The 23245-nt window shown below is 42.8% G+C and overlaps 1 protein-coding gene across 1 annotated transcript; it reads right to left on the reverse strand.

Moving 5' to 3' along the window:
- Nucleotides 1-3282: 3282 nt before the first annotated feature.
- On the reverse strand, nucleotides 3283-18420 carry LOC124122145 (chymotrypsinogen 2-like). The gene is made up of 7 exons (XM_046485265.2): nucleotides 18197-18420; nucleotides 17134-17360; nucleotides 16367-16461; nucleotides 13022-13305; nucleotides 9833-9984; nucleotides 6876-6930; nucleotides 3283-5606 (listed from the first exon to the last, which is right to left on the reverse strand). Exons 1-7 carry the CDS (start codon nucleotides 18246-18248, stop codon nucleotides 5485-5487), a joined length of 987 nt encoding a protein of 328 aa, XP_046341221.1. The 5' UTR covers nucleotides 18249-18420; the 3' UTR covers nucleotides 3283-5484.
- Between the last annotated feature and the right edge of the window lie 4825 nt (nucleotides 18421-23245).

A 23245-nucleotide genomic window follows, 5' to 3' on the forward strand; every position in this document is an offset into this window, starting at 1 on the left:
CCATGACTGTATGGTGAACGATTACAGTCATTGGTATACTGTGTGCAAGCAATGACTCAACTTCCATGACTGTATGGGGAACGATTACAGTCATTGGTATACTGTGTGCAAGCAATGACTCAACTTCCATGACTGTATGGGGAACGATTACAGTCATTGGTATACTGTGTGCAAGCAATGACTCAACTTCCATGACTGTATGGGGAACGATTACAGTCATTGGTATACTGTGTGCAAGCAATGACTCAACTTCCATGACTGTATGGGGAACGATTACAGTCATTGGTATACTGTGTGCAAGCAATGACTCAACTTCCATGACTGTACGGTGAACGATTACAGTCATTGGTATACTGTGTGCAAGCAATGACTCAACTTCCATGACTGTATGGGGAACGATTACAGTCATTGGTATACTGTGTGCAAGCAATGACTCAACTTCCATGACTGTATGGGGAACGATTACAGTCAATGTTATACTGTGTGCAAGCAATGACTCAACTTCCATGACTGTATGGGGAACGATTACAGTCAATGGTATACTGTGTGCAAGCAATGACTCAACTTCCATGACTGTATGGGGAACGATTACAGTCATTGGTATACTGTGTGCAAGCAATGACTCAACTTCCATGACTGTATGGGGAACGATTACAGTCATTGGTATACTGTGTGCAAGCAATGACTCAACTTCCATGACTGTATGGGGAACGATTACAGTCATTGGTATACTGTGTGCAAGCAATGACTCAACTTCCATGACTGTATGGGGAACGATTACAGTCATTGGTATACTGTGTGCAAGCAATGACTCAACTTCCATGACTGTATGGTGAACGATTACAGTCATTGGTATACTGTGTGCAAGCAATGACTCAACTTCCATGACTGTATGGTGAACGATTACAGTCATTGGTATACTGTGTGCAAGCAATGACTCAACTTCCATGACTGTATGGGGAACGATTACAGTCATTGGTATACTGTGTGCAAGCAATGACTCAACTTCCATGACTGTATGGGGAACGATTACAGTCATTGGTATACTGTGTGCAAGCAATGACTCAACTTCCATGACTGTATGGGGAACGATTACAGTCATTGGTATACTGTGTGCAAGCAATGACTCAACTTCCATGACTGTATGGTGAACGATTACAGTCATTGGTATACTGTGTGCAAGCAATGACTCAACTTCCATGACTGTATGGTGAACGATTACAGTCATTGGTATACTGTGTGCAAGCAATGACTCAACTTCCATGACTGTATGGGGAACGATTACAGTCATTGGTATACTGTGTGCAAGCAATGACTCAACTTCCATGACTGTATGGGGAACGATTACAGTCATTGGTATACTGTGTGCAAGCAATGACTCAACTTCCATGACTGTATGGGGAACGATTACAGTCATTGGTATACTGTGTGCAAGCAATGACTCAACTTCCATGACTGTATGGGGAACGATTACAGTCATTGGTATACTGTGTGCAAGCAATGACTCAACTTCCATGACTGTACGGTGAACGATTACAGTCATTGGTATACTGTGTGCAAGCAATGACTCAACTTCCATGACTGTATGGGGAACGATTACAGTCATTGGTATACTGTGTGCAAGCAATGACTCAACTTCCATGACTGTATGGGGAACGATTACAGTCAATGTTATACTGTGTGCAAGCAATGACTCAACTTCCATGACTGTATGGGGAACGATTACAGTCAATGGTATACTGTGTGCAAGCAATGACTCAACTTCCATGACTGTATGGGGAACGATTACAGTCAATGTTATACTGTGTGCAAGCAATGACTCAACTTCCATGACTGTATGGGGAACGATTACAGTCATTGGTATACTGTGTGCAAGCAATGACTCAACTTCCATGACTGTATGGGGAACGATTACAGTTTAAAAGACCGTAGTTACAGTAGGGAGAGCTAGTGCTTCCCGTTTAAGCAAATATGTGCAACTACCTCTTCATGACAAATGTAGGCGTATAGATGTGCAAACAAATGTAATTGGATGGATGTTTATTGTGTACCTCAGAGGAGGCCATTCTGTAAACTGTTGGTTTTCCTGTATCTGTCCTTCACGGGGTGGTCAGGCACTGTCTGTATGGCAGATAATTTCCTATCATGTCGCTAATGTAGGTTGCATAGCTACCTATACGTGATTAGTCACGTGACAAAAAGCAAGGAGTGATGTTTACTCATGCTCTTATCAACCTATTTATAAATATGTCGACTGTTGTGATCTAGGTTTTTTAATTGTGCTAACTTTGCTTAGAGCACGCGCACGTGTTTATCAGAGATTGGAATATTAAAGTTTTGTGGAGAGAGAGAGTGAGTGTTGAGTGTGCGTGGAGTGTATGTATACGTGTGTGTATGGGGAGTGTATGTGTGTTGGAGAGTGTGTGTGTATATATATGTGTGTGTGTGTGGTGTGTGTGTGCGTGCGTGCATGCTTGTGGAGTGTGTTTATGTGTAGAGTGTGTTGTTTTGTGTGTGTGTGTGTGTGTGTGTGTGTGTGTGTGTGTGTGTGTGTGTGTGTGTGTGTGTGTGTGTGTGTTTCCAAACGTTTTGTTTTATTCTATAAAAAGGATGACATGTCAGGTGGACATTGACCGCCAAACGAATACAAGAGTGCCTCTCTTTAGCTTTATGAAACTCTGGCGGCTTTGTGAAGCGCATTGGATTTGAAAGATGCGACTGAAACGACAAGGTGTGAAACATCCACACCCTTGTTATTTCCCATTTGGAACGGTTCATTTACATTCGTTTTTGTAGATACAGAGCCAGATATGCTGCCTCGAATGTTTCGATCGTTCGTACCGAGAAGTGAGATGGTTTCATGCTGATTACAAAGTTCGTGAAAGTGTTTGTAAGAACATGACGGAGGGCGATATAGAAACGAAGGTTTGTTTGTTTGTTGTCTAACGCCGCACTCAACAATATTCCAGCTATATGACCGCGGTCTGTAAATAATCGAGTCTGGACCAGACAATCCAGTGATTGATATCATGAGCATCGATCCACGCAATTGGGATCGATGTCATGCATCAACCAAGTCAGCGGGCCTGACCACCCGATCCCGTCAGTCGCCTCTTACGACAAGCATAATCGCCTCTTACGGCAAGCATGGGTTGCTGAAGACCTATTCTACCCCGGATCTTCACGGGTGGAGTCTTTGAAGTAGAGTATACAGATATTATCAAAAAACATTATGCCATAAGGTAGATCCTTGCAGAGAGAAAGTGAACAGAGAGGTATTAACAAACTGTTGTTTATTGAAACAGGGGGCTATGAGACTATTTGTTAAATCACAGTAAACATAGTATTTTGAACCATAGAGTATTCAGTTGCAATAATAACCACCGTTTTGATGTTTTGAGACTGACACGCTGTGTAGCTATCCTTGTTCTGGTGTAAACTCTGATAAAATGTTGATATAGTTATATATTTGTTAAGATATATATTTGTCTGCCATGTTGATCATTGCCATGCCTTTGATATATGTAGTCGGGGGCACTAAGACGTCATGTGGCCATTCAGACTGACATTTTCATATTGTGTGTGGGTGCAGACACCTCTATCAGTATCACACGGTAGTGTGTCAACCGTCACTAATCTGGCTGTGTGGGGTATGGTGTCTTGCAGTGTGTCAGCAGTCCGTAATCTAGTTGTGAAGGTACATGTGTCGACTTGTTTTAGGGTCCAGGTGTCGGCTAGAAGTAGAGATCCAGGTGTCGTCTAGAAGTAGGGGTCCATGTGTCGGCTAGAAGTAGGGGTCCATGTGTCGTCTAGAAGTAGGGGTCCAGGTGTCGGCTAGAAGTAGAGATCCGGGTGTCGGCTAGAAGCAGAGCCTCTAGTTGTCGGCTAGAAGTAGGGGTCCGGGTGTCGGCTAGAAGTAGGGATCCGGGTGTCGGCTAGAAGTAGGGGTCCGGGTGTCGGCTAGAAGTAGAGGTCCAGGTGTTGGTTAGAAGTAGGGGCTGTGGTGTCGGCTAGAAGTAGGGCTCCGGGTGTCGGCTAGAAGTAGGGATCCGGGTGTCGGCTACAAGTAGGGGCTGTGGTGTCGGCTAGAAGTAGGGATCCGGTGTCAGCTAGAAGTAGGGCTCCAGGTGTCGGCTAGAGGAAGGGCTCCAGATGTCGGCTAGAAGAATGGCTCCAGGTGTCGGCTAGAAGTAGGGCTTCACGTGTCGGCTAGAAGAAGGGGTCCAGGTGTCGTCAAGAAGTAGGGTTCTGGGTGTCAGCTAGAAGTAGGGGCTGAGGTGTCGTCAAGAAGTAGGGATCCAGGTGTCGTCAAGAAGTAGGGCTCTGGGTGTCAGCTAGATGTAGGGGCTGAGGTGTCGGCTAGAAGTAGGGGTCAAGGTGTCGGCTAGAAGTAGGGCTCCAGGTGTCGGCTGGAAGTAGGGGTCAAGGTGTCGTCAAGAAGTAGGGCTCTGGGTGTCAGCTAGATGTAGGGGCTGTGGTGTCGGCTAGAAGTAGGGGTCAAGGTGTCGGCTAGAAGTAGGGCTTCAGGTGTCGGCTGGAAGTAGGGCTCCAGGTGTCGGCTAGAAGAAGGGGTCAAGGTGTCGGCTAGAAGTAGGGCTCCAGGTGTCGGCTGGAAGTAGGGCTCCAGGTGTCGGCTAGAAGTAGGGGTCCAGGTGTCGGCTGGAAGTAGGGCTCTGGGTGTCAGCTAGAAGTAGGGGCTGAGGTGTCGTCAAGAAGTAGGGATCCGGGTGTCGGCTAGAAGTAGGGGTCCAGGTGTCGGCTAGATGTAGGGGCTGTGGTGTCGGCTAGAAGAAGGGCTCCATGTGTCGGCTAGAGGTAGGGGTCCAGGTGTCGTCAAGAAGTAGGGCTCTGGGTGTCGGCTGGAAGTAGGGCTCCATGTGTCGGCTAGAAGAAGGGGTCCAGGTGTCGTCAAGAAGTAGGGCTCTGGGTGTCAGCTAGAAGTAGGGGCTGAGGTGTCGTCAAGAAGTAGGGATCCGGGTGTCGGCGAGAAGTAGGGGTCCAGGTGTCGTCAAGAAGTAGGGCTCTGGATGTCGGCTAGAAGTAGGGCTCCATGTGTCGGCTAGAGGTAGGGGTCCAGGTGTCGTCAAGAAGTAGGGTTCTGGGTGTCAGCTAGAAGTAGGGGCTGAGGTGTCGGCTAGAAGTAGGGATCCGGGTGTCGGCTAGAAGTAGGGGTCCAGGTGTCGTCAAGAAGTAGGGCTCTGGGTGTCGGCTAGAAGTAGGGATCCATGTGTCGGCTAGAAGTAGGGGTCCAGGTGTCGTCAAGAAGTAGGGCTCTGGGTGTCAGCTAGAAGTAGGGGCTGAGGTGTCGTCAAGAAGTAGGGATCCGGGTGTCGGCTAGAAGTAGGGGTCCAGGTGTCGTCAAGAAGTAGGGCTCTGGGTGTCGGCTAGAAGTAGGGCTCCATGTGTCGGCTAGAGGTAGGGGTCAAGGTGTCGTCAAGAAGTAGGGCTCTGGGTGTCAGCTAGAAGTAGGGGCTGAGGTGTCGGCTAGAAGTAGGGGTCCAGGTACACGTGCCAGTGTATCCAGTCTGTGTATCTCAGGAGGTTGGTGTAGATACCGGGCTTCTCTGGCTCAGCACAGGTTCCATTAAAACCATGACTAGTCACACCTGTGGACGGAGAAAGATGAATGTATGGTGAGAGAAGCTATAACCGTGTGCGGCGCAGGACGTTATATAAATGTAATGAAATAGTGTAACTTCGTAAGGGGCGGACTGACACCGTGTTTAAAATTCGCTCCTTAATTTGAAGCCTCGGAATTGATGTTCACATTGAGGCAATGTGTGACGCCATTTCGTGGAGTCTGCGTCGTCATCTTGATGGAATATTACAAACTGAGGCGTGAAACCCTACTCGCTCACTATCCACAAGATCTGTTGGTAGAGCGTCCGCCCGGAGAGCGTAAGGCCTGGGGTACTATTCGCGGTCGCGTCATACCAAAAGACGTTAAAAGATTGTACTTGTTGTTCCCATGCCTGGCGCTCGGAATTAAGGGGCTAAAATAAGAACTGGTCGGGTCGGGGTCAGCATACTGTGTCTGAGTGGGGTATCCATGTTAAACTGCTGCATGGTATCTCAGTGGGCTAACACAATATGACCGGGCTAGTACAAGCAGCTACAAACACACATCGTTTCAAAGTGCAACCGTCTTAAATGAGACGCTAAACCCCACTTCACCTCATCACCACAATCCACACTGATGTCCCAGGTTCGATGTGTGATGTGTGGTTCTTGTTTACCTGGTCAGCCATAATTATTGTTCTACTGTAGATTTAGGAAATAAACGACTCGTGGTCGTTGTTTATCGTGCAATAAAACACTGCAGTGTTTTATGATACGATAAACAACGACCACGAGTCGTTTATTTCTTATATGAAATTTCAATATTTTGTACAGCCTTCTCAAGGATGTCAATAAAATGTACAAACTTTAAAACATTTACATGTATGTAAATAATGATGACTCTCTGAATACAATCCGACCTAGGCAATGTCGGACAAGTCCTTTTTATGTACAGGGAGGTTAGGTTTTGTGTTCTCACAATTTTCAAGTCGATTATCTGCACCTTTTCTCCCATTACCGATTGTCGTATCTCGCCCACTTTTGGATGCGATCGTTCGACCATAGCGTATGTCTGCTTAGCCCAGCTACTTCTACGAGTAAATACTCACCGGACACTTCCCTCTCAAAAATAACCTTGTCCAATTTAAGTCGTCATCAAGTTGCGATCGCATGTTCGAATCTCCAGAAATGACGTCATGATAGAACAATGTTTTATCGTAAAATAAACCACGTTCTTCATTGTTCGTTGCGATTTAACGCGTGGCTATCTTATATTAACAAAAAATAATATTTCTCATCACGTCTCCACTGTTTACCTGCCAGGTACCAGTTATGCCCCACTTGGCACTGAAGGGGGCCGCCGCTGTCTCCCTGCAAGCACAAGCATGAGAAAAGGAGTACAGTAATACCTCGTTACTGCAGACAGTGTCGTACTCTATATAATGGTCACATGACCCATCACATCTGCATTATTTACTGAAAGATAAAAACTTTTGGAGTGAGTAAGTGAGAAAGTATGGTTGACAAGCATATATTCTGATGTGAGGCAGTGTCTATACAGTTGAGTAGATATGCTTGTCAACCATACTCTGCACATCTCTTTCTTGATAACGGTGTTAGAACCTACACCGAAACGTCACTCCTAATTTTAATCAAGAAGTTGTTCATCCATATATCTTATCCTTACATATTTATGTACCTGTTCATGTCACATGACGACAAATTCGCTGGTCACAACGACAAGTTAGAATTGCATCTGCGCAGTATACTTCCGAGGCATATGAACATGTCTGATAACATTCGTAACAATGTTGACATTGAACAGATATTTCTAGAAGCCACTTAGCATACTTCACGTCCCTTATCTGTATTTACCATTGTCGGATTTACACATCATAGGAACAGAGTATTTAAAAAAAATGTATGTAGACTTCTCTACAGTAATCACTAATCTGCAAACTAATGAGTCTTCACCGGATTGACATATGCCCGAGGCAACATAGTTAACTGACTGCAGAAGTCCAGTTTCCACCCTTGCTGAACTAGGCTGTAATTTCTGGGTTTTATTTTGGTTTACCTAACGAGTCTTGCATCGTCCAATCAAAATCGCGTAATGAAATCGACACCCAGTTCGTAAATAACATGGCGACCATCGTGCAGATTTCGGTCGATTGCAGGATTTGCGAAGCATGTGTACCGTCAACTGGGTGTCGACAGATATGTTCCATTTTTTTCAATGTTTTTAATGAACGTCCTCAAGAAATTTGATGTACTTACGTGAAGTAAGACCCATTATATTGCAATAAATATTTTGATTATCGATCAGATCGTCTTAACAGGGCGCCGCCATTGTGTTTGAAGCAAATACAAGTGATGTGAAAGGTGGAATCTGATTGATTAATAGAATGGACATCGAAGGGACATAACTAGTAAAGACCCCGGTGGCGCTACGACCGAGCCAAGAAATTACGGCCCAGTTCGGCAAGGGTGAAAACTGGACTTCTATCGTCAGTTAATCCCCTTGCCTAGGGAAGATGAAACTATGTAAAGAAGAAAACAATTCAGACCTACCGGTGCTACCATCCGATTACGATTACGCTTACGTTACCATAGCAACCGGCGCTTTGTTAGTTTCAGTGGATATTTATTGAAAAGCGCGCTTTGCCAATTTGTCATTACTTTGTTTGTTTGTTGTATGACGGCGGTCTGTATATAATCGAGTCTGGACAAGACAACCAATGATTGACATCATGAGCATCGATCCAAGCATTTGGGATACGATGACTTGCATTAACCAAATCAGCGAGCCTGACCACCCGATCCCGTTAGTCGCCTCTTACAACAAGCATAATCGCCTTTTACGGGAAGCATGGATTGCTGAAGACCTATTCTACCCCGGACCTTCACGAGTATTGTCATAACTGTGAGTTATGCTCCTTATCGCCGGAATGGCTTGTTTTCACTTTAGTAGCACAGATGCAGCCATTTTATTTGATTAATCAGCGCGATATTTCGTAAATCAATTTCAAACTTTCCACATTCACAGTGGGCAGTGGGGTAGTCTAGTGGTTAAAGCGTTCGCTCGTCACGCCGAAGACCCGGGTTCGATTCCCGACATAGGTACAGTGTGTGAAGCCCATTACTGGTATCCCCTGCCGTAATATTGCTGGGGTATTGCTAAAAGCGGCGTAAAACACTACTCACTCACTCCTACATTCACACGTTCTTACACTCACACGCCTTCTTGATATTACAAAAATACTACTCTGTTTCGGCGGATAATCGAGATTGGCGTTTTTCCTACGAGTCATGTATCTGCATATAAGTATCTAATCATTTGGTGTTTCCTGGTCATTTAAATAATATCCATAAAGGCTGAGTCGCATATAAAATATGAATACAGTAAAATGTTTTATCATTTTATGGTTAGGTTTCTCGGCAGGATAAAGCCAACGGATGAAAATGATATAATGATGGGACTACTTTCAGTGCTTATAAAGAGCATGGCGTCGACCTGGTCATTCCGCGAGTAAGAATTAACCATCGGGAATCTGGAGAAACTTCTGGGATAATTGCTATCATTATCAAAAGAATAGTCTAATATACTGTAAATCAGTGCCTAACTGTGACGTAGCTAAGGCATTTGACAAGTTTGGGCAACTTTGGAGATATAAATTGCGAAACAATTTCGCAAGGACACTAGCCAAACGGGATCAGTTGCCATATCTGTGCTTGCAGACCTCTGCGGTTTGGATTTTGCCGAAATATGCCCGAAGTGTCACCTTGTTTTGTTGTCACCATGTGTACATCTGACTGCAATTCGTAACGTTATGACAAGCCAGGCCGACTGTCAACAACGTCTGACTGTGGCCGTTACGTTTCGTAGACTAGTGTTAGAGTAGCTTCCCTTTGTCAAAGGGCAGTTATTCTGTCAGACAGACAGATGGATTGCCGCGAAAGGCAAGGAGAAACAATTTGTGTAGGCAATTGTTGTTTTGCATATATGTAGTTACGCCACTGAATAAGAAACAGGTTTCAGTTGGAACTATATTGGCTACTGTCACTGTCCGACTGACCCATCACTAACCTTCTGACGTAATATATATTAATGCGCACATTCCAGTAAACCTTGCAATGTTTAGGTAATGTTTGTGAGAGATTGGAAGAGATTGTCGAACACAGAATTGAAGAATGACGTTATATGATAAAGAGGTTATCACGCTTGTGTGTTTAGGGATAACCTCTCTTTATTGTGTATAAGAAATAGACTCACAAAGCATGTGTCAACACCTCCTTCAGTGTAGCCTGCGCACATCATATTAGGAGTGATGGAGCCGAATCCAGGAAACGTCCGGCAGTCCGGTGCGGAGATGAGTGGCACCATACCTTGTCGCAGGACGTGCGGTATGTTACTACCGGGGGGACCTAGACAGAGACACACAGATACATAAAGCGACAAAACAAACAAACATCATGACAAATACATAAAGCGACAAAACCCTTTCCATATACAATAAAGCAGAGTCCATAGAACGATTACGACTATTTCATGAGCACATGTTTAGAATCACTATCAAGAAGTGATGATACCAGGTGTTCGCGAAAAGGTGAGCGTATCCTGCCCCATCGGTGGCACCCGTCACAAACGCATGCAAAGGCAAGGCAATTGTTCACGGGAACATATGGTACAAGTCAAAATATGGAATTGCATTGAACATCATATCTGTCACTGATGTGACAAATTTGGAAATGCCCCCCAAAACAAATACACAGTTGTCGACACTTCATATATTTATTTGGTTGGTATCTGACTGATGTGTTTACAAGGTTTGGATTGAAATACACTTAAATCAATGCAACGGATCAAATTATTCCCCAAACTACAACAACTGAACGCCCCACTGCCATCTAAACTCCTGCTGCCGCCCTAGAAACGATTGCTACCGTGACAACGGCTATTGCAACTACTTCCATAATTACAACTAATACTATTACAAATACCGTCACGATCCCAAATACAACTACCGTAACAACAACAACAACAACAACAACAACAACAACAACAACTACTACTACCGTTAAACAAACGACTATCATCACAACTACAACTACTACTACCATTAAACAAACGAAAACTATCATCAGAACAACTACTACCACCGTTACAACAACTATTATCACAACTACTACTACCACCATTACAACAACTACCCTCGTCACAACTACTACCTTAAAAACAACTATCCTCACAACTACTACTACCATTACAACAACTACCCTCACCACTGCTACCATTACAACAACTACCCTCGTCACAACCACTACTACCATTACAACAACTACTACTACCATAACAACAACTACCCTCGTCACAACTACTACTACCATTACAACAACTACCCTCATCACAACTACTGCTACAATAACAACTACTCTCGTCACAACTACTGCTACCATGACAACTACCCTCGTCACAACTACTGCTACTATAACAACTACCCTCGCCACAACTACTACTACCATAACAACAACTACCCTCGTCACAACTACTACTACCATTACAACTACCCTCATCACAACTACTGCTAACATTACAACTACCCTCGCCACCACTACTACTACCATTACAACACCAAACCTCGTCACAAATACTGCTACCATTACAACAACCCTCGTCACAACTACTACTACCATAACAACAACTACCCTCGTCACAACTACTACTACCATAACGACTACCCTCGTCACAACTACTACTACCATTCCAACAACTACCCTCGTCACAACTACTACTACCATTCCAACAACTACCCTCACCACAACTACTACTACCATTACAACAACTACCCTCACCACACCTACTACTACCATAACAACTACCCTCGTCACAACTACTACTACCATACCATCTACCCTCGTCACAACTACTACTACCATACCATCTACCCTCGTCACAACTACTACTACCATAACATCTACCCTCGTCACAACTACTACTACCATTCCAACAACTACCCTCATGACAACTACTTCTACTACCATAACAACAACTACCCTCACCACACCTACTACTACTATAACAACTACCCTCGTCACAACTACTACTACCATAACATCTACCCTCGTCACAACTGCTACTACCATAACAACAACTACCCTCGTCACAACTACTGCTACCATAACAACTACCCTCGTCACAATTACTGCTATCTTTACAACTACCCTCACCACAACTACTACTACCATTACAACAACTACCCTCACCACACCTACTACTACCATAACAACAACCCTCGTCACAACTACTACTACCATACCGTCTACCCTCGTCACAACTACTACTACCATAACATCTACCCTCGTCACAACTACTACTTCCATTACAACTACCCTCGTCACAACTTCTGCTACCATTAGAACTACCCTCGTCACAACTACTGCTACCATTCCAACAACTACCCTCGTCACAACTACTACTACCATTCCAACAACTACTCTCATGACAACTACTACTACCATAACAACAACTACCCTCACCACACCTACTACTTCCATAACAACTACCCTCGTCACAACTACTACTACCATAACATCTACCCTCGTCACAACTACTACTACCATAACAACAACTACCCTCGTCACAACTACTGCTACCATAACAACTACCCTCGTCACAACTACTACTACCATTACAACTACCCTCCCTGCAACTACTACTACCATTACAACAACTACCCTCACCGCAACTACTACTACCATAACAACAACTACCCTCACCACAACTACTACTACCACAACAACAACTGCTCTCACCACACCTACTACCACCATAACAACTACCCTAGTCACATCTACTACTATCATTACAACCAGTATGACTATAACACTTACTAATTCTACCACAACAACTGGCACTTCTAAAAAAAAAAAAAAAAGTACTCACGGAAATTATCTTAAATAAATGCAGTTAATATACAAAATATGTAAATATTCAAACAACTAAATTAGTACTAATTGGGCCGTGGCACAAATACAGCGTATCAAATGTTTTTATGCCTTTTTACACGTAAAAGTGTGTAAAAATGTGAATAAAACAGACTATTGTGAAACAGGGCATAACCAGGTGTAAGTAGATCAAGGTGACCTATGCCACCTTGACGACAGGTGAGAACAGGTGCATAATGCCTATAGTCTGTTTCTGCTATGTCAATTTGGACTTAGTTTTATTTTTGAATGTTGAAAGTGCTGACAAATTACCTCCTGTAAAGTACATTGTGTATTGTTCACTGAGATCAAACTAGCAAATCCAGACTAGTACTTTTCGAGTTGTTTTGTTATTTCGTATTTACAGCTACGTAACACTTTGTGTCGATTTTTAAATTGAGAAAAAACAGGTCTTTTTTCATTTCCGTGAGTACTTTTTAATTTTTTTTTATAACATCACCGCTTCGTGTAGAACTACCTGCTTTGCCCGTGAGTCCCCATCCCGCAACAAGACACTCCTTTCCAGTCTTGACCTCCACGGTGGCATCTGGCAGACAAAGGGGAGAAATGACCTCAGTGAGGTCCACAGGTTCGTCCAGTTTAATGAGGGCAATGTCGTTGTTGAAGTCGAACCCTTCGTCGAATCCTGGATGCTTGTAAAGTCTCCCGATCCGTCTCTCTTGTCCCGTACTCTCCTCAATCCCTGGGGTAGTGTTGTGCCGCCCTAGTTGCACGGTCCACGACTCGGGGTCGTAGAACGGCCTGTACACATGCATTTATGTACATTATTTTTACGTGTCGATTCCCAAAGTGAAACAATATGTTAACCAAGAAATCGTAAAAGCATCTTGTGTGAAACCAACAACCAACCAACAGATGGCATACAATTAACACTTGTATTACAAAATTAAGTAGCTTTACAAATCAACACAAATTACAGCGCAGCAATTACAATGGCAGTACATAGAGTGATAGTACAATGTTCAATTACAGTATAATGATATGATGACAGTGTCAGTATCAAATACAAAAATATAGTGGTGATAGCAAAAGTCAGTGACTACATTCACCCAGCGGCGAGTGTGGTCAAGCTTCCGAGATAGATAGAGGGTAACAGGGATGATGAGCAATCCTCCCATGAAAGCTGGTTCCGATGTCATGAAAATGTGTACGAGAACCTTAAACACGCTCTTGTCCCATATATATATATATATATACAGCCTTACAAGCCACTGGAAAGTCCCACATAGCTCTTACAACATAGGACATTACTGAAATGTCGGTAACATACCATCACCGTCCGCGAAGTTTACACACGACACTAGCATCTAAATATAGTAACTTCCTTACGACTGGTCAGTGTCCAAACACAATGCAATGAGCCTCTACCGGATCTCAACAGAAACAATGTAACACGGTTACTATCATTGTTGAACAATATGATACACTGCTATATAACATTATACATTTATATACCGCACCTATACAGTATTGGTATCTGCTCAAATGCGGTATATTTGTTCCCCGACCGGTGGAACCTTATACATTCCAGTTAGAGTTCCAGGCGCTAGAGTGTTTTTACGTCCACATCACATATCGGGTACCCATTCCCTACTTGGGACAACACACGTCTTGTGTTCCGGTTAATGAACGTAATCGTGTTTCCAGCAGCTGGTCATCTACCATCGGAAGAGAGTGAGTGAGTGAGTGGCGTTCAATAAGTTTTGCAACTTGGCCATTAATGTTTACACAAACAATGTCAACTTGTGGCAGGGCTGACACTAGTCATAACACCAGGTTGACACGTGTCATAACAAATTCCAGACACAACAGTAAGTTAGATGTGATGTCTTCATTCACCTGAGGGTGGTCACAATCATGGATTCTCTCAAACATGAACAACGCGCTGTAATAAAGTTCCTTATATGCTCCGGTTCACAAGTCGAGAATTGCACAGGCCGCCATATGTCAATGTGGATTCGAACAGTTAAATCACCCACCCTACAGCCAAGACTTAGCCCCCAGTTACTATTTCCTGTTCCGGCAAATGAAATCTGCCCTACGTGGAAGACGCTTCAAGGATGACGAGGACATAAAGGCTGCCACAGAGGCGTGGTTAGAGGGCCAATCTGCGGATTTCTAATAAAGTGGTATTAAAAGCTAGAAGGACAAATGGAATAAGTGTATTGACGTGAATGGAGATTATATTGAAAAATGCAAAAGATATTCTGCGACTTGGTCTTTTATTGAAGTTGCAAAACTTATTGAAAGCCCCTCGTATATCACGGCTTGCCAGCTAAATGTGAGCGTTTTAACCACTTTTGTGAACACCACGAGCAAGTATGCATTCGAACCCAAAATCATAGGTTTCTGGCGTGCCCAAGGGACGCACTTCGCGGCGGCTTAGACGACTGGGCCACCCGTGCCCCCTTAATAATTTAAAATATTAAGATGAAAACACTTCATAAGGGCGCCACATCAAAATATACAGAACATATTACACAACAGATACAATCGCCGCATGTTAAACTACCAATTGATAATACACTAATCCCCGAATAGACGGACAAAATTGCACTTTCAACATGGTTATCATGGCAGCCACACTTGAAATAATTCAAGGGAATCACACGTGGATCACCAAAGATCAGTAATGTTTTGTTTGTTATTTAAAATACAAATATACTTTATAGTATTAACTGCAAGAAGGGTTGTGACAATATCAGTCTGTTATATGTGTTTGTTTGTTTGTTTGTTTATTGTTTAATGCCGCACTCAGCAATATTACAGCTATATGACGGCGGTCTGTAAATAATGTCGTCTGGACCAGACAATCCAGTGATTGACACCATGAGCATCGATCCATGCAATTGGGATATGATGACGTGCATCAACCAGAGTCAGCGAGCCTGACCACCAGATCCCGTTGGTCGCCTCTTACAACAAGCATTGTCACCTTTTACGGCAAGCATGACCATAGCTGAAGACCTATTCTACCCCGGATCTTCATGGAGAAGTGACGGTAATGATAAAATGGACATTATATTATGAAATATATAGTCTTTGCATTTTGTCTTTTCAGGAAGGGTCTTGAATAGAATGTACAAGGACATGGGGAGGGTCGTCCAAAAATATGACAAGCGTCTGGGGAGGGTAATTCTTTTCAGTACATTAGTGCATCAAAAAGCTCCACCACCAAATTAGTGTTGTCTCTCCTTGTACGTAACAGAATATGTCATTAAAATGACGATACAATAATAAACCAAAACCGAAACTTGTATTACAACCTTGAAATATAATGCCTGTCAAAAAAAGTCGACACTTGAAAGTTAGATCCGAGCAAAAACTAACACACGCTACTTGGCTTAAAACAGTCGCTTCGCCGAAACGCTGCAAATCTAAGTTCCAAAACACAAGGAGGATACCCGTATCAAATAAATCACCATCGGATAAGCATTTCGTGTTCGTTTCATTTTATTCAAAGGCACTTTACACAAATAGCATAACACTCTTTTCGTTTACTTATGAATGTATTTGTTTGATTTCTTGATGTTTAACGCCGCACAGCAATATTTCAGCTATATGACTGTATCTCTAAATAATCGAGTCTGGACCAGGCAATCGATTGATTAACATTATGCGCATCGAATCCACGCAATTGGGATACACTCACATGCATCCATCAAGTCAGCAAGCCTGACCACCCGTTCCCGTTAGTCGCCTCTCACGACAAGCATAGGTTGCTCAAGACCTATTCTAACCCGGATGTTCATGGGTCACGTAGAAATGTAGACTCATCATACACAAGGAATAGTGCACTTACCCATTAAAACAATGTGCAGCTGTGACCACCCACTGCCTGTCAATCAGGGTGGCGCCACACCAGGTCTGGCCAATCGTTTCTTGCCTTAGGGATATCTGTAATAGTGAGTGAGTGAGTGAACAGTACTTCAGTTTGATCACGGCATGTGTGATGAAATCTCAAAGTGATGCTGGTCAAACATTTTTACCGCTTTGATGAACCCCACGCCCATGGGTAAGGTATTGACACATCAACGATCATAATGATGGATTTGAACCCACGATCGTGGGACCCTGCCTTTGGCGAGCATTATGCATATTTGCTGCTCCTGCTATATGATATATACGGCCCTGAAGCACGAGGGTAATAATATCTTTGTCACATGATGTCATTCTTAAAATAATCTCTGTTTAAGACGTCATTTCACCCAGGATGTGATTTTAACATTCGCGTATGGATACAGTGCCAGAGTGAACCGCCCAATTAATCATATAGTGCCAGATGATTTGAAGTCATGTTTATGTACAGTAAGATCCACACATCGAGATACGAGACCGAAACGTATTGGAGCGTTAGGCAACAGTTTATTGAGCAAGTAGACATTGCATCGACGCATGGGCCTTATAAAAAGTAGTTCCTGCTAGTGCACCTCATTTGCATATTTATCGAATCGACACCAAGATATATTATATGATAAAACGTGTGATGGCGTATGCGGTTCCTAGGGCATAAGTCGGGGCAAATGTTGAAATTCCATTCACGCCTGCACTCACTCCGGTGCTACGTACCATCCACGGCCAACTGCCTGGCCTGGCGTCAAGGCCACCAACGACCCTGAAGAGAGGCATGTAGGGTTTAATAGCTTGGCGGCCGCACTCTTCATTTCTTGAACGCCACTGCTCCAGCCAGGCCGCAAACCTCCTCCGAACTGGGGGATACTCTGCCACACGGGGGTAGTCCTCAATCGAATGTAGGCGGCGAAACAAGCCCGGGGGGAAAGGTAACGCGTGTCTTGCTAAACGAAAGAAATCAATGGAGATAGACAGACAGAAAAACGGTTTCAGGTCCTTTCGTACACTACAGGAATCGTTTATGAGAGTCGGGTAGTGAGTACGGTTTGATGCCGCCTTTAATAATAATCAACCTACATCTTGGCGAAGGACTATATAACTTGGTTTCTTACAATTTGCCAACATCGAGAATCGAATCCATGGCTTGACGAATGAACGCTTTATACCCGTGGTCTTCCCCACCGCTCTGCTTCACGTAAGAGGCGACTTACGGGGCCGGATGGTCAGGCTCGCTGACTTGGTTGATGCATGTCATCGTATCCTAATTGCGTAGATCAATGCTCATGATGTCAGTCACTGGATAATCTGGTACATACTTAATTATTTACAGACCGTCGAGTGCGGCGTTAAACAACAGACAACAAACAAACAAGTAAAAAAAACCAAAAAAACATTTGTAAGAAGCTACCCATAAAAAAGTCCAATCATTCAGAGTAGGTGGATGAGAAAGAGTTGATGCCACCCCACGAGTAATACATCTTGCTGAAATATCTCGGAATTGGTAATTGATACGATGTTCTTGGAAAGAGGACAAGCACAAGGCTGTCTCTTTACCCCTCGTTGTTGAAGAGTTCGTTCCCTGGTCAAAATATTGAATATTTCTTCACTGAATTTTGTTCACAAGCTAGTGGTGAAGAAACGACTTGCTGGTTAGGTATTTACATTATATACGGTATGTGCCTCCATAGAACCAGTAATTGAGAATGTGAAAAGAACAGTTCTAGAGCCACTCCTATGTTTAACTTCACACAATTAAAAATGAAGCTGTATGAACACGTACCTGCACTGACGTAACATAGAGCGCATAACAGGACCAGAGTAACAGTCTGCATGCTGGATGGTGGGAAATGAACCCAACGATGCCAAGAGTCTTTTATGATAACTTTGGCCCTCAATAATCTGGATTACGCGATAACTGCTTGGCGTTAGCGCTTCAACCGTATATTGAAAAGTTAGGAGTGATTTTCTTTCGAATTCCGTCCCCGGGAGAAGTGGTAGTACTTTTATACATGTCCGATAACACCTAGAACGTGTGTCAGGCGACATTGATGCTCATTAATCCCCCTATCAGTGATAGCGTGTGTTATTACGTTCTTCACTGAACATTAATAAACAGTAGGGACACTTTGAACAGACGGTTCAAGGGGAATTACACTAGCCGAGTCTATCGTGTGATGTTATCTTGACGTTGATTAAAGGCTTTATTCTCCGATAGGCGTTATATTGCAGTTAACTTTGATAAAAACATTCCGACTAGACGTTGAATGATCGTCTCACCAGTGTGCTGATGCAATAACGTGTAATTATAAATATATGTCCTTGTAGATATCGAAGTTACTGGTATGTACATTCGTATGGGATTATTTAGAAATACTAAATGAGAAAATAGGTTTATATATTCAAAGAATGTGTACCTGACACATTCTGAGCATATTTCCGATATCTGGTATGAGATGATGACATTGGACTACAAATATATTGAAGTGCGAACTCCCCTCTCTAGGTCTCCGGCATACCACTTATTTTGTCTTGGCATCCAATTTAGAACTGTTATGTACATAGCTTGTACGAAGATCCGGGGTAAAATAGGTCCTCAGCTGCCCATGCTTGCTGTAAAAGGCGACTATGATTGTCGTAAGAGGCGACTAATGGGATCGGTAGGTCAGGCTCGCTGACTTGGTTGATGCATGTCATCGTGTCCCAATTGCGTGGACCGATGCTCATGATATCAATCACTGGATTGTCTGGTCCAGATTCGATTATTTACAGATCGCCGTCATATTGCTGAGTGCGGCGTTAAACAGCAAACAAACAAACAAACAAACAAACAGACAAACATCATATACCCAATTCCGAATTCCATGTTTTTCATTCAATAACATCATATGACATCAATTTCTGGGTAATCTATCAATAGGCATTTTAAGAATCTTGTACCAGTATTTAAGAATTCTAACACACTTCCACTTTCACCATATACCACAGCACTCGATGTACAGTTACTTACGCCCATGTATCGTTTACAAGCATACAGACTGACCAGTTCAATAGCTTTGTATTCATTATGAACCCAGACCTCTGACTTGTGCATCAAAAATTCTTCACATGAAAGATCAGTGAAAGTTTTTAAAGTATGTAAGATACCCATCTTTTTGTTTGCCCGGATTGCTGCATCACAGGTGTGACAATTGCGCAATAATCTGCTTGTGAAACTAATCCCTACATATTTATAAGAAGTGACAATTTGTAGCGGTTGTGACTGAAGGACCATCTTCCCCTACTTAATAGTTTATTTCCCTTTTTATGTGTTTACTTGGAGTTTACAATTTGTCCCCCCAGTCTATATCATCAGCAAAAAGCAACACCCGCAAATCTTTATCTCGTCTGGAGGTGAGGTGAAATGGGGTTTAACGTCGCGTCCAAGATTATTGCACTTATATAGCGACGTGCATGTACATTCGTGTGTTTGTGTGGCTGCTTGTACTAGTCCGGACTGATGCCGATTTATAGTGCTAGCTCACTGAGATACCATGCCGCAGTTTAACATGAATACCCCACTCAGACACAGTATACTGACTCCGATCCGACCAGTCCTTGTTTTAGCCCCTTAATGCCGAGCGCCAGACAGGGTAACAACAAGTACCATCTTTTAACGTCTTTTGGTATGACGCGGCCGGGGATCGAACCCCGGACCTTCCCCTATCCGGGCGGACGCTCTACCACAAGACCACGGAGGCGGTCTCTCGTCTGGATATGTTTTGGCACGTACATATCTCTTGCTTTAGTAATTGACTTTCCACATTCCACATCAAACCATTGCTTTCTTATCAATGTGGAACACTTTCTTCAATTCTTCACCAGCCCCGCAACCCCCAACCCCTCACCCCCCGCTCCCACCAATTCTATGCTTTCATCAATATTTGTAAATACGGCATGAACTGTTTTTTCTACAAGTGATTCAAACTTCTCTGAAAAACGACCGCCGTCATATAGCTGGAATATTTTTGAGTGCGGAGTTGAACCACAAGTAAACAAACAAACAAACAAACATTATGACCATCAATGCCTGAATGACGTGTACTTTCAGGTATTGCTGTTGTGACTCGTGACTTGTGTCAATGTTGAATGCCTTACATGATATGATTGAAACAGTTGTTAACTGTGATGTGAAACGGTCATTAAGCACCATTTACCCTTACTTGGAAAAAAGTACAACATAAACATATATATAAATAAAAATAGTTTATTGCAGTAACCTTTACTGACGAGCAAAAGAAACGTTACCAACCAACATTGTTTAATCCTAAAAACAGAACAGGACCAATATCAAGAAAGATACTTGTATTGTCAAAAGACATGAATTACCAACACCATTACAAGTTATACCATGAGAATCAAGATGTCCTAAAAGTACCCTATAGCAGTTTGAGACGCATCAGTTGTGCGGATGAAGGGTTTGTATTGGTCGGGATATGCAAGGATGGGCTGTTGTAAGGGCTTGCTTTAGCTTGTTGGAAATTGTTGGATTTTTCGAAAGACATATAAAGGGTTGTATATAGGGGAGGCGATTCCAGAAACGTTTGCTACAAATTTGCGATAATACGAAGCCAAACCTAAGAAATGACGCATGTCATGGACATTTTTAGGGGATGGGATCTGTGTGACTGAATCCATTTTAGAAGGATCGACATGGATGCCATCTTTGCTGAAGACATACCCTAAGCAGGTGGCTTGTTTTGTCGCGAATTTACATTGGCCTGGTTTTAGACTGAGTCCTGCTTTTTATCTTTTTGAAAATTGCCTTGAGGTTATTCAAATATTCTGAAAACGTTTTAGAAACTATAATGATGTCATTTTCATATATTAATATGTAACGCTTATTCATTTCGTTTAGTGCCAGAAATTGTTTGCTGAAATGCCATAGGAGCATTTTTAGGCCGCAAGGGAGCCGACTCCATTCAAAAACACCATCAGGTGTAATGACTTGTGTTTTGTATCTGGATGGAGTGGCATTTGCATAAAGAACGACAAAACGTGATAGAGGGGTAAGTATTGGCATTGAGGCGTCTATAATCTACGTCTCCGGACAGGACCCATAATGCTATCTATAATGTCCTTCTTACGTCGCTGGATCTTACGTATGTTTTTTTATTTTTATAAAAATGCTTTATTATACTGCTATTACCATTGTTCTGTTTTAAAATAGCCTACATCTGTATAGTTATTATATTTTAGTGAGCACTGAGAAAATTGTAACATTCGTTCCACAGGTTGAATTTGAAGTGTGTTCTAAAACAATCTCAGCTCTCTTTTCAGAATAAAAAAAAGCCCCCCAAAATGAAGAAAAATGCACCAGGATTCTACCAAAAAACCCAACAACAGCCCCCCTTAAATATCAAATGGTCCGCCCCTTACTGAATGGACCAGGGTTCGATTCCACATCACCTGACAGGTGTATTAGCAATGGTATACAACACAGGCGACCCCGTCTCAGTAGGGAACACGTTGGAAGCCACGAATCGCTTAGAGTAAGAAACTTAATCGCTCACCCCGGGGTCTGCAACAGTTCGAAGCGCTTGCGCACTCTTCCAAAATGGCAGCGCAACTACCGCTTGGTTGCCTTGCCTTAATGAAGAACGTAATAGGAGAGGCTCGATGACGAACTCATGAAATTTATGACCGTCATTTGGTTCGAGAGGGAAGCGATCCCAGTCAGCGATGAGTACGCTGAAGGTGCTGACAGTTAGCGCCCCGTTGTTAGGCGAATTACTGTACGTCGCTTGCAAGCGATTGGCGGTTTGCAATGCATCCCGGATTGTTGGTAAATCGAAAACTTGTTTCGACAGGGGATACGTAGAATGGACTTTACACATTGTAACTGTGTTGGTAAATTGAAATCTTATTTCGACAGGATAAACTTAGAATGGGCTTTACACAATGTACCACGTGGGTAAATCGAAAATTTGTTTCGACACATTCGTGACCAAATCGTCCCATTCTGGGACAAGCCGAATGTAGACTCGTGTCCCTCTCGAAGGTTTCCATATTGGCGTTTGAACACGAGAACTACTTCAAACAAGAACGATAACCCTTATTCTACCCGCGGTTAAAAGTAAAATTACTGTAGGCATTACAGCAGTGCTCGCTTATTTATGTTGCAACAGTATTGAACATCTCTGATGCTAACATTTTCTTTTGTACAAAAATATATATCTTTTATTTGCAAATTATTAAGTTTTAAGTAAGATTTTACAATTAGATACAGAATATAGGTGGAATATTGCTTACTGCGACGTTAAACATTAAACAGGAAACAGGCTTTAATATTTAAAGCTGGTTCAAGTTTAAGGTGTTTAGAAAAAAGGAGGAATTACAATCTTATCAAATACATGTAGCTGAGATCAAAATATGTGCTGGATTTTGCATAAATAACTTGGTATCGTTGGTATTTAACTGATTAAATTGTGTGGGAGTAACATACTAGTAGTCTCTTTACGGTTTAATAAACCAGAATATATGTACGTCATTAGAGTCTTTTAAAAGCCATAATATTTTGTAACGTTCATACCTTTTAATAAAATATATGTTGTTCGAAACTTTTAGAATTTGCAGAGGACATATAGTGGAGTATATGTGTTTGTTTGTTGTTTAACACCATACTCAGCAATTTTCCAGCTATATGACGGCTGTCTGTAAATAATCGAGTCTTGACCAGACAGTCCAGTGATTGACATCATGAGCATCATTCTACGCATCATTCCCGATCCCGTTAGTCGCCTCTTACAAGCATAGTCACCATGGGTCGCTGAAGACCTATTCTACCCCGGAT

Source organism: Haliotis rufescens, unplaced genomic scaffold (assembly GCF_023055435.1).
Source record: "Haliotis rufescens isolate VD_foot unplaced genomic scaffold, xgHalRufe1.0.p SCAF_11, whole genome shotgun sequence".
Classification (NCBI taxonomy): domain Eukaryota; kingdom Metazoa; phylum Mollusca; class Gastropoda; order Lepetellida; family Haliotidae; genus Haliotis; species Haliotis rufescens.